This window comes from Suncus etruscus, chromosome 7 (assembly GCF_024139225.1).
Source record: "Suncus etruscus isolate mSunEtr1 chromosome 7, mSunEtr1.pri.cur, whole genome shotgun sequence".
NCBI lineage: Eukaryota > Metazoa > Chordata > Mammalia > Eulipotyphla > Soricidae > Suncus > Suncus etruscus.
Genome location: NC_064854.1, coordinates 63,516,672 through 63,529,550, shown reverse-complemented (window position 1 = coordinate 63,529,550; position 12,879 = coordinate 63,516,672). Strand labels below are relative to the sequence as shown.

The window sequence follows — 12,879 nt, the reverse complement described above, 5'->3', positions numbered from 1 at the left end:
GTCCTGGGCACTGTCAAATGTTTCAATTTATCAACAGAATTGATACCAAAATGTCTTTGTTCACTGAACAGCTATTAAGAGAGACAATCCCAGGAAGATTCTGTGTATCATTGGTCATGGGAAGACTGTGGAGTTTGATATTGTGAAAGGAGAGAGGGATCCAAAAACTGCTATCGTATCTGGACCTGGTGGAATGCCAGTGAAAGGTAACAGATATGCTCCCAATTGACATAGGTTTTGCCAATTTATCCCCTGGCCTCACTCAGTTGCAGAGTCACCCTCAAGTGGATCAGAAATATTCAGTGAAGGGGAGAGATGTGAAGATTCTGGGAAACATCCCAGATGCCTACACCTACCATCTTTCTTCTACTAGAGGCACATTTTGCTCCACAGTTTACCAACCTGCAGCAGCTTATTGAGGCAATCCCGGCAGCCTAACACAAAGATAAAGGAGTAGATTGAGAATCCAAGACAAGCTGAAGAGAAGCTGCTCTCCGAACCTCCTGCACTTGGGTTACCTCTAAAAAATTTACTTCCTTCAAGGTTAATATCTTGATCCTATTTGCATCAATCACTATATTGCTGGTTAAATTGTATTTTATCTGAATGATCTTATTGTTTTGTTTTATGCCTTACTGCAAGCAGAAAATTTTGTATCCAACTTTAGTGCTTTAATATTAGTTTTCACAATTCTGGAGATATGTATAATGTTGTTATATTTTTAAAAGTTCTCAGCTATCCAAGGGGCCAGAGAGATAGCATGGAGGTGTAGCATATGAAAAAGTTTCCATAAGATGATTCTTGGAATTGTATATAAAAGTGTTTCCTTAGGATTGTTCTGTGACTTTTGCCCCACCTAACCCTTCCAGGTGGGGCGCTGTGGAGTTGGCAATAAATAGCTTGAGGGAGAGGAGTGAGGGGTCCTTCTGTGAAAAAGCTGCTGGCTGCAAAAGGATTCTCTGGCTCTCCTTGCCCGATCTTTTAAACCCTATCGTTCTTGTCTGTGTGGATTATTATTTGCTGCGGATAAATATTACCAAGGTCTTCCCCCGAAAGGGGACAAGATGATGGGAAGTAATTTCACATTCTGGGGACTGTTCTTGGATTCACAAATACCCAGCAAAGTTAACAGCGAAGAAACCTTGCAAATGGCGCCCGAACAGGGCATGAATAAAGTTAATGCTTCCTGAAGCCTGCCTGTGAGTGAGTCTTGATTACGCCAATCACCTGGGCCTGGGACCCGCCAGCTGGATGGGGGATGAAGCCACGTGGCTGGGGCCTAAGCACAAAGGCTTCCATCCATCGCCATCCAGCCCCATCGTTATTTATTTAACACAACAAATGGCGCTCCAAACTTTGACCTGAATCCTGGACCCAAGAAAACAGCGAATATGGTGAGATTTCTGCTCTTCTGTTTCATTTTGGCTCTTTTCACATGGAGTCAGCCCAAAGGGTTTGACCACATAAAGCCATGTTCAAATATGGCCGCAACCCCTTCCAGGGGAAAAAGGGCAACTGAAAGAACAGAGGTGGAAGCTTGCATCACCTCCAGCCCAGGCCCAGGCCCAGAACTGAGACTTTGTTACAAGAAACAAAAACCTCGGCCTGTACAAAAACTTAAAATTAAAAAACTTAAAATTAAAAAATTTAAAAACTTAAACTTAAAAGCTTAAATTGGAAACGGAGGAGAAAAAAAAAACTGTATTTAAAGTGGACTGATTTTCTGAAAATAACCTGCAGCTTGAATTTAAATTTCAACTTTGGAAATTTCGGACTGAACTTTTAGTTTAAATATCTTTGAACTTTAAGCATCCAAAAGCCCTCTGCAAAAAAGCTGTGGCCGAAAACTGGCTTGCTAAGTGCTGCCCGGAGGGAAAAAGCGGCGAAAAGCTATCAGCCCAAAAGCAGAAACGCCTCAGCTCAGCTTTGCTCTGCGGCAAGCCTGGAAACCTGCAACCTCATGGTCAGCAGAACCGTCTGTGGGGCCTAAAACTAAAAGAAAGCCACGTGGTGAAATCAGCGTGGAACAAACCAGCAAGTTTACAGAAGCCACGTGGTGAGATCAGCGTGGGACAAATTAATAATTTTAAGTATAGAAACTAAACGGGTAGTCTTATATTTTACTCATAGTGGTTAAAAAATAAAAATAAAGGGAGGTAATACAAATTAGCCCATTTAAACATCTAATTTCTAACCACCTGCATCTTTGTCTTAGTCATTTTCTTTATAATTTAAATGTGTTTTGTTGTCTTTCATAGTTAATATTTTCAATTGCAAAATGTTTTACTGTGTATTTTAATGTACTTAGCCTGTTTTTAAAATGTATTTTATGCATGTATGCTTAAGTACTTGTGTATAGAAAAGGTATAGGAACAATAAAGTTCCCCCAATATAGTTTAAAAGTATAGGAACATAAAAGTTCTGGAATAATGCTTGGTAAAAAAGCATTAATAGAATTTTAGGTTACAGGTGTAAAGTATATTTTGCAAAAATGTTATGTTTTTGAAAAGGGCTGGTATATTAATTTTCACTTTATTACGTTGCTGCATGAAAATATTAACCCACCTTTGGCTAAAGGTGGAGTCAAAATTACAAAAGGCTCTTTTTATATTTCAAAAAAGGAGGAAATGTAGGGTACTTATCTGAGACCCACCCATTTCTGGGAGGGGTCTTGGGAACCGGATAATAGGTGTGACTTTACCTGAAAAGCCCGGCCCATTCCTGGGAGGGGTCTTGAAATAGGTAGATAAACCCGGAAGCCAAGGGATTAAGGGGCTTTTTGCCTTTTGGCCCTGCTGGGCTCTCTGAGGGAGATGGCTGAAAGAGGATAAGATGCAGGGCAAGCCTAGAATGGCTGTATGCTTGAAAGGTTATGAGTAGGCCACACACATGTGGTGGCTAGGGCCTAAATAAAGATGATTCTTCCTGAAGCCTGCGTGTGAGTGAGTGATTTCACCTGGAAGACTCGCCGGCTGCATGGGGAATGAAGCCACGTGGCTGGGGCCTAAGCACAAAGGCCTCCATCCATCGCCATCCAGCCCCATCGTTAATTATTTAACACTACAGGAGGTAAGGCATTTGCCTTTCATGCAGAAGGTCATTGGTTTGAATCCCAGCATCCCATATGGTCCCCCGAGCCTGCCAGGAGTGATTTCTGAGTGTGGAGCCAGTAGTAACTCCTGAGCGCTGCCGGGTGTGACCCACCCCCAAATAACAACAACAAAAAAAGTTCTCAGCTATCCTAGTGAATGTTTCCCAATGTTACTAAGATGTTTTATTGTGTATCTTATGTAGCAATTTATTCTCAAATTATGTCTGCAAAAATGATCTAATCTCTTTGTCCACTGAAGTCGACAGAAAAGGAACTTGAATGCTATTGACTCTTATTAACAGTGCATATTATAAGAAATTTTTAGCAAACTTATTTTAAAACTGTGTATATATCTGCAGAAATGTTCTTGTGATTTTTGTTTAAGGAAGTTTATGTAAAGGAACTCAGATGTTTTAGACTTGTATTACAATGGTCAGTGTAAGAATGTTTAAGAATTTTCTATTGAACTACAGCCCCCACCTCTGAGGAGAGCTGTTATCAGTCGCCATGGTATTCGGGTCTACACAAGCACCACCAAGATGTCAACGGGACCTGCAGTGGGCATTCCTCGGCACCACCTACTCGTGCATGGGCGTCTTCCAACACGGCAAAGTAGAGATCATCGCCAACAACCAGGGCAACTGCACCACCTCCAGCTATGAGGCCTTCACCGACACAGAGCTACTGATCAGCGATACCGCCAAGAACCAAGTAGTGATGAACCCCACCAACACGGTGTTTGATGCCAAACGTCTAATTGGACGTAGGTTTGATGATGCAGTGGTCCAGTCTGATATGAAACACTGGCCCTTCATGGTGGTGAATGATGCAGGCCGTCCCAAGGTCCAAGTAGAATACAAGGGGGAGACCAAGAGTTTCTATCCAGAGGAGGTGTCCTCCATGGTTCTGACAAAGATAAAGGAAATTGCTGAAGCCTACCTTGGGAAGACCATTACCAATGCTGTTGTCACAGTACCTGCTTATTTAAACGACTCTCAACGTCAGGCTACCAAGGATGCTGGAACCATTGCTGGTCTCAATGTACTTAGGATCATCAACAAGCCAACTGCTGCTGCCATTGCTTATGGCTTGGACAAGAATGTTGGAGCAGAAAAGAACGTGCTGATCTTTGATCTGAGAGGTGTCACTTTTGATGTGTCAATCCTCACAATCGAAGATGGTATCTTTGAGGTCAAGACAACTGCTGGAGATACCCACTTGGGAGGAGAAGATTTTGACAACCGAATGGTCAACTATTTCATTGCCGAGTTCAAGCAAAAGCATAAGGAGGACATCAGTGAGAACAAGTGTGCTGTGCTCCATCTTCACACTGCTTGTGAGCGAGCTAAGCGCACCCTGTCTTCCAGCACCCAGGCCAGTATTAAGATTGATTCACTCTATGAAGGAATCGACTTCTATATCTCTATCACCCATACATGGTTTGAAGAATTGAATGCTGATCTGTTCCGGGGCACCCTGGATCCTGTAGAGAAAGCCCTACGGGATGCCAAGCTGGACAAATTCTAGATCCATGCATTGTCCTAGTGGGTGGTTCTACTTGTATTCCCAAGATTCAGAAACTGCTGCAGGATTTCTTCAACGGAAAAGAACTAAATAAGAGCATTAAACCTGACGAGGACTGGCAGATAGTTGCACCTGTAGTGGTGCAACTTAATCCTTCTACATCTCCCACCTGGGTACAACAGTAGCCTATCCCTTTAGAGTCAAAGAAGGGAATAAAGGAGCATATTGGCTACATTTGGAAAGCATGGATCCTGGTCACTTTGTAATACCAAACTGCTGCCTGTCAAGAAGGTGGAGAGTGGGTGGTACTACCTGATACAGGATCTATGAGAAGTCAACAAGAGGACCAACGACACCCACATGTAGTCCCAAATACATACACCCTGCTCTCCTTCTTAGAGCCAAAAAAGACTGTCCACAATATCCTAGACGTGAAGGGTGCCTTATTTATCATTCCACTGGCAGCAGCCTTCCATCCCCTCTTTGCTTTTGAATGGATGGATCCTAATAGAGGCTATAGTGGGCAGTTAACTTGAACACAGTTGCACTAGCGATTCAAAAATTTATCCACCATATTCACAGAAGCCCTCCATGAGGAACTTAGAAAGCTTTGAAAAGGTATTACTAGGTGACTCTCCTTAAATATTTTTATAATTTACTAATAGCAAAAGAGCCCAGAGAAGTGCTTTAAGGAAATTTGAGCCCTCCTTCTAGCCTTATAGAACAAGAGTTACCAGGTGTAAGCAAATAAATCTCAACTCTGCCAGGAAAAGGCTATATACCTGTGCTATGACCTACAGGGTAGCATGTGGGCTTTATCTACCTCCAGTAAAGTTATCATCACATGGTACCTGACTCCCAGGCAAGTAAGGGAGTTCTTGGGAATGGTGTTATATTGCCAGCTCTCGATACCCCGCTTTGCAAAGGTGACTCAGCCTCTATATAACCTGATCAAGAGGTTAGGATTTAGCTGGAGGCCACAACAAGAGCAGGCTTTCAGGGGTCACCAAGCAGCCCTCTTTGGAGCCTCAGCCTTGACAATCCCTGATGTGACTAAACTTTTCTACCTTTATATGAATGAAAGAGCAGGAGTCATATAAGGATTCCTGACACAAGAGGCTGGGCCATGGCAGCAGCTGGTTGCAAACCTAAGTAAAAAGCTTGACCCAATAGCTGAGGGATTTCAGCATGCCTGCACATAGTGGCAATCTAGACAGCACTGGTCCTTCTTATGACTTACTTCATATGATGTAATATCTTCCAGTTCCATACATGTTGCAGCAAATTAATTATTATATAATTTCTTATAGCTATGTAGTATTCTACTGTTTATATGTGCCACATCTTCATTATCCAATTATCTGTTGTTGACATCTAGCTTATTTCAACTTCTATGTCTCTTGACATAGAGAAACTTAATTTTTCTATTGTCCTATTAGTAATTTTATTTTTTTATTGTGCACATGTTTGGATTTGGTATCAGGATAGTATTGGGCTTATAACACGAAATTGGCAAATTGCTCCATTTCTTTTATTTGAGTTTGAAAATATTTTTAAAGAGCTGAGTATTAATTATTGGACTATTGACACAAAACATGTGGTAGAGTGACCTGAAATCTGCTTATAGTAGCATTAATCTCTGTTAATACAATTAAATTATTATGTAGATACTCAGATTTGAGTCATTTATTAATTTGTATACACTATCTTTCCTGATATGTAGATATTAAATTAAATTAATCAAGTATATTTCATAATTATAAGTTGTATTCATTTATTTGGCTTAAAATACTACTCATTAAGAACTAAACTCTGGAGGCAGTGAGAAAAAAGAAAGTGCTTATCTTGCATGTGGCTAGTTCAAATTTGGTTTCTGGCACATAAAAACACCTCTGGCATTTCTAGGAAAAACCTCTAAACACAAAGCTAGGAGTAAAATGTGGTAATTGAAAGCTTTGCCCCCACCAAAAATTAAAAATAAGTAAAGCATAAAAGGGGTATTCCATTATGGCTGAAACCCAACTACAAACATGCTTGTAATCATGGTGCTTAAAAAAAGATTTATATAAAAATTTTAGAAAAAAAAGCCTGTATAACTTACATGTTTTTGTATACTATGTTTGACTCTATAAACCAAGATTTCCAAAAATCTTAGAAAGATACTTAAAAATTATGTGGCTTAGAGTTTCTTTTCGCTATGATAAAATGAAAATTTGAAGAGAGGTGAAGAGATTGTTCAATGTCTAATAAGTGGCTAATTATAGAGGTAACATAATGAAAGACTAATTTATTTAATTTTATTTATTTTTTTTTCTTTTTTTTTAATTTTTTTATTATTATTTTAATTATGACAACAAAGATGCAAAGAAAGAGGACAGGGTAAAGTTACAGTGGAAGCCCAATCACCCATAAACAGAATTCTCGGTAGTCCCATCGATGATATCCCAGCCTTGAACTTTCAGCCAAAGTACATTAAGAAAAACAAAACTGAACTCATGTACAATACACTTACTTTGTCCCTCAAATCCCCAGTTGTAGTACATACTATTTCTTAGCAGCACACAATATAATCTAAAGACATTAGACTTATGTAACTCCTTAAACATTGAGGGCAAAGTACATTTCTCTAGTTCCATGCACATGCTTACTAGTTTAAGTTAGCCTCAAAAGTTTTAGTGGGTTGTTCTTCTTAAGGATTGGAGTCAAGGGAACATAGTAAAAAACGGTATTAAAGTGGCATTTGTTTGCATAGGCCCACCAAAACATAAGGGATCTGGAAAGGCAAATTATGGTCTAAATCCAAGGAGACCCTACCCCTGAAGTTTCCTGGCACAGGACTGACTCTAGGCTCCAGGCACACTAGTTTGTCCAATTCAAGTCATCCTCTGTAGTGGCAATACACCTCCATTCCTCACTTAGTCTCTGTTGTTGTTGGTATCATGCTTCTGTATTAAAGATCCTGGAGTCTTCATATCCCATATTGTAGTCAGGATGGTGCAGAGCATCCTCTCATTTCACCTCACACTTATGGGGCAATAGAGAGAACCATGTCCTGTAGAGCAGGTCATTGTTGTTGTCAAGTCTTCTCAGTGTAAACGGAAGTCTCTTTTTAGGAGGTCGATGTCAGACCCTTGGTAGGGTCTTTCCTGGTAGAGGACTGCTTCCAGCTGTTGTTATAAAAGACCTTGGATGTTTCGTAGATAGCTTGCCTGGTTCCGGCGTGAATGGAGGATGCCCATTCTTCTGAGGCCTGTGCCAGGTCATTATATCAATGTTCAGGGTGTAAGGTTCATTGTACTGAGATTTATTAGATAAGAACTTATCTGTATGTATGGTGTTTTCCCATTTTAATGTGTCTATGCAAACAAGGATCAATGCCATGAAGCGTTACTGGTGCATCTGGAGGCAATGGGAACAAAACAAGCAGTTTCCATGACATAGTTCAATCATAGGAATCAAACTGAGAGACAGTTCCACCAACAATCCTTACTGAACAGCTTACAAAGAAAAGACAAGATGAAAAGTGGATAGAAACATCATAGTAGAAGAATATATAGAGAGTTACATCAGTTAAAGAAAATACCCATAAAATATTCAAAAGAGCCCATCCCGGTCTCTTAGGAAAGATGTCGGACACAGCCGTAGCGGACACTCGCCGCTTGAACTCGAAGCCGCAGGACCTGACCGACGCTTACGGACCGCCAAGTAACTTCCTGGAGATAGATATCTTTAATCCGCAGACGGTGGGCTTGGGCCGGGCGCGCTTCACCTCCTATGAGGTTCGCATGCGGACAAATCTACCTATCTTCAAGCTAAAGGAGTCATGTGTACGGCGACGCTATAGTGATTTTGAGTGGCTCAAAAATGAGCTGGAGCGTGACAGTAAGATTGTAGTACCACCACTACCTGGGAAAGCCTTGAAACGACAGCTCCCTTTTCGAGGAGACGAAGGCATCTTTGAGGAGTCCTTCATTGAAGAAAGGAGGCAGGGTCTTGAACAATTTATTAACAAAATTGCTGGGCACCCATTGGCTCAGAACGAACGCTGTCTACACATGTTCCTACAGGAGGAGGCAATTGACAGAAACTATGTCCCCGGGAAGGTGCGCCAGTAGGAGGCCCTCTCACCGTTTGCCCTCTACTTTCCTGCTGAAATGACACTGATTTTTACACTAAGCCTCTCTTTCTCTTTGATCTGAAGTTGGCTGCCCATCCCCTGGCCAGATAGACTTTCTGGCATTGTGCTTCTTGATACCTGACTACACCGTAAACATTCTCCTAGGATCCTCTTCTCTGAGGAGAGGTGGGAAGCTACAGGCAGATGTCCTTTTAGGGGGGTGGGGGTAGGGGTGGGATATTGGACTGAAAGGTAATTTCTTGGGCATTTAATCCATGCCAGAGGGCTAACTTAGTGGGTTGATGTCTTGTGCTGATGAGGCACTTGAGTGCATACTGATGCTGCAAGTCCCGGGGATTTTTCTTACATTTAGATTTAACCAGGAACATTAAGCAGGGAACAACTCTGCCTTTCCTACCTGCATGTACTTTTTCCTTTTGGGGAAGGTGGTAGAGACCCAGAAGCTGTCCTTCTTTGCTCTAGTTTTGCTCCCAGTTTTCTCAACTATTAATTTTGTTGCTGTCTCCTCCCTATGGCTATAATCCTAGAATCAAAGCAGTCTGTTGTGAGGATCAAGTGTGTGGTTTTCTGGTTTCTGCTTCAGAGTCAGAAAAAAGTTATAGGGCAGTAGGGAAACTATGGTCTTCTAGTCTGTCCCCTTTCTGGTGCCCCATTCTGGCTTCCAAATTTTGCTCATCAGCAGGGAATGAGTATGGGCTTGCAGTTCTCCCTTCTCAAGTCATCACTACTTTAGGGATAGCTTTGCAGGTTTGGTGCTCTCTGCAGAGTGAGAGTAGATAATTTTCTAGGTACTTTCTAGTGGCAGGGGATCACCACACTCTTCTTTCCATTTTTCCTCTTCCCTGTGCCATTTAGTTGCTTTTGCCACAGAACAAAAGCATATTAGCAATTCACATAGTTTCTAACTTGTCCAAAGAACTTTGAGCTATTAGATGAGGCTCAGGGGCAAGTGTTTCTGCCTTCCCCAACTGGATCACAGGGTTACTGAACTGACTACACTTGTTTCACTTGGATCGCCAACATTCTTCTCAGAAGCTGAGCTAAAGTTAGCAACTAGGTATTCCAAATTTTAGAGTCAGGAGCAGCTTCTTAATGCTGGGCTGCTCTCTTGCATGTTGATGGGATGGGAGCAAGTTAGTTCTGATATCAGGTGAAAAGTGGGGATTCTTTGCTTAGATTCCCTATTACTTTAAGATTGGAGATCTCTAAACATGCCCTGGGAAAAAGGATTGCCCACACTGAGAAGAACCTGTTGGAGAGACTAAAATTGGATTTTCATAGAATTTTGACTTCATCTAAATGTTGCATTTCCTGAAACAGATCGGTTTCAGATCTCCAGTTGCTGAGCCTGTGCAAGAGAGGCTCTTTTCCCTTTTCTATGTCCACAATGTTGGTATAGTTGCTGCCTTTTTTATTTGTATCTTCTGTTACTGATTTTTCATAGGTTTCTTCTTTGTGCACAGATTCTGAGAGCCCGAGTCCCCATTTCTGCTGTATATATATCCTACTTTGGGGGCTTTTATTTGGCAAACTGTTCATTCTTCTGTCAGACAATATCATATTCAACTCTGTTCATATTAAACCACTGTGAAATAAAAATAATATTCAAAAGATATATGTGTTAAATATGTGTTCAATTTCTGTCCTTCTAAGTAGTTCTGGGATTTGTTAGATCTACTATGTCTTTGGTCAGAGAATAGAACTGTGTGTTACTGAACTTCAGAAGAGTAAATCTGGGGAACTAATGGCGCCCCCGCGTGGTTTGCAAAATGTAGACTGGTATGAAATTGCCAGTGACAGCCTAAGTATAGCTGAGCAGCTATCTGCCACCCCCAGATCAATCTCCACCCCCTTAGCCAACCTCTGTAGCCAGCTTAGGAATGGGGAAAGCCCAGGGTGCCCCATCAGCTCCTTCCAGAAACCCACCTGGAGATCCGGAGGAAAGGGGGAGAGGGGGGTCAGGTGACCCATGTCCGAGCCCCCCTACCCAAGGCCGGGCTAAGGGGCCGCTGGCACATGCGGAGGCCTGCCAGCTGCCCGCCCGTGTTGGCTAAGAATCCTGCTCCAGGAAGGGAGAGAGACCCTCCCAAGCCCGAAGGACAGGGATTTAAGCCCCACCCTAGGCCAGGGTCCGGACCCGGCCAGGGAGTGGGGAAAACCCAGGGTGCCCATCAGCTCCTTCCAGAAACCCACCTGGAGATCCGGAGGAAAGGGGGAGAGGGGGGTCGGGTGACCCATGTCCGAGCCCCCCTACCCTAGGCCGGGCTAAGGGGCCGCTGGCACATGCGGAGGCCTGCCAGCTGCCCGCCCGTGTTGGCTAAGAATCCTGCTCCAGGAAGGGAAAGAGACCCTCCCAAGCCCGAAGGACAGGGATTTAAGCCCCACCCTAGGCCAGGGTCCGGACCCGGCCAGGGAGTGGGGAAAACCCAGGGTGCCCATCAGCTCCTTCCAGAAACCCACCTGGAGATCCGGAGGAAAGGGGGAGAGGGGGGTCGGGTGACCCATGTCCGAGCCCCCCTACCCTAGGCCGGGCTAAGGGGCCGCTGGCACATGCGGAGGCCTGCCAGCTGCCCGCCCGTGTTGGCTAAGAATCCTGCTCCAGGAAGGGAGAGAGACCCTCCCAAGCCCGAAGGACAGGGATTTAAGCCCCACCCTAGGCCAGGGTCCGGACCCGGCCAGGGAGTGGGGAAAACCCAGGGTGCCCATCAGCTCCTTCCAGAAACCCACCTGGAGATCCAGAGGAAAGGGGGAGAGGGGGGTCGGGTGACCCATGTCCGAGCCCCCCTACCCTAGGCCGGGCTAAGGGGCCGCTGGCACATGCGGAGGCCTGCCAGCTGCCCGCCCGTGTTGGCTAAGAATCCTGCTCCAGGAAGGGAGAGAGACCCTCCCAAGCCCGAAGGACAGGGATTTAAGCCCCACCCTAGGCCAGGGTCCGGACCCGGCCAGGGAGTGGGGAAAACCCAGGGTGCCCATCAGCTCCTTCCAGAAACCCACCTGGAGATCCGGAGGAAAGGGGGAGAGGGGGGTCGGGTGACCCATGTCCGAGCCCCCCTACCCTAGGCCGGGCCAAGGGGCCGCTGGCACATGCGGAGGCCTGCCAGCTGCCCGCCTTAATTTTATTTTTATTTAAATGTGTAGTGTTTTTTTTTGTTTGGTTTGATTTGGTTTTTGGGTCCACTCAGCAGCTCCTGGCAGGCTCAGGGGACCATATAAGATGCCAGGATTTGAACCACTGTCCTTCTGCATGCAAGGCAAACACCCTATCTGCATGCTATCTCTCTGACCCCTGAATGTGTAGTGTTCTTTCTGTTGTGTATCTCTGTAGATTATGCTTAAAAGAGTTCTTTTATATTACAATTAATTGCATAAAAATTCCCAGTGGAACATATTTATTGGATCAAAGGTAGCACTGACTTTACTGGCTGTTGAATCATATTGTAGATTACATGTTCTAGTTATTAATTGTAGTGTTAAATAATTAATGATGGTGCTGGATGGAGATAGATGAATGGAGAGACCTTTCTTTGCCATCCCAGGCCACATGGCTCTGCAACCCCCTTCAGCCGGAGGGTTTGAACGTTCATGAGAGTGGCGGGTAGAAATCTCACTCACAGTCAGGCTTCAGGAAGTATCAGCTTTATTCATACCCTATCCACCACATGTGTGGCCTATATCATAACCAATTAAGCATTCAGCCATTCTAGCCCTGCGTCTTAACTTCTTTCAGCCATCTTCCCTTTGACCTCTATGCTGGCAAAAGACCAAAAGGGCCTAATCCCCTGGGTCAAATAGCCTTATATAACCTTCCAAGACCACTCCCCAGAATGTGAGGGGTCTTGCAGGTAAGGTTAGACATAATATCTGCTTCCCAAGACCCCTCCCAGAAATGGGCAGGTCTCAGGTAGATACACCTAAATCCAGGGTGGAGTCACATCTCCCCCTTCTTTGAAATAAAAATGAAGCTTTTGTAATCCTGACCCTCCCTTTAGACAAAGGCGGGTAATATTTCCAAAGCAACAACGTAATAACGTGAAAATTAACATACCAGTCCTTTTAAAAAATATAAAATTTTTGCAAAATATACCATACACCTGTAACTTAAAATTCTCTTAATGCAGGCCCGAAA

The 12,879-nt window shown here is 43.7% G+C and overlaps 2 protein-coding genes across 2 annotated transcripts; both read left to right on the top strand.

Annotated features, from left to right (window-relative positions):
• Positions 1 to 3,572: 3,572 nt before the first annotated feature.
• Positions 3,573 to 4,708, top strand: LOC126013732 (heat shock cognate 71 kDa protein-like). The gene has a single exon (XM_049776931.1). It carries the CDS (start codon positions 3,599 to 3,601, stop codon positions 4,616 to 4,618), a length of 1,020 nt encoding a protein of 339 aa, XP_049632888.1. The 5' UTR covers positions 3,573 to 3,598; the 3' UTR covers positions 4,619 to 4,708.
• Positions 4,709 to 8,224: 3,516 nt separating this feature from the next.
• On the top strand, positions 8,225 to 9,856 carry LOC126013775 (sorting nexin-12). Its single transcript, XM_049776982.1, has one exon. It carries the CDS (start codon positions 8,242 to 8,244, stop codon positions 8,728 to 8,730), a length of 489 nt encoding a protein of 162 aa, XP_049632939.1. The 5' UTR covers positions 8,225 to 8,241; the 3' UTR covers positions 8,731 to 9,856.
• The last annotated feature ends 3,023 nt before the right edge of the window (positions 9,857 to 12,879 follow it).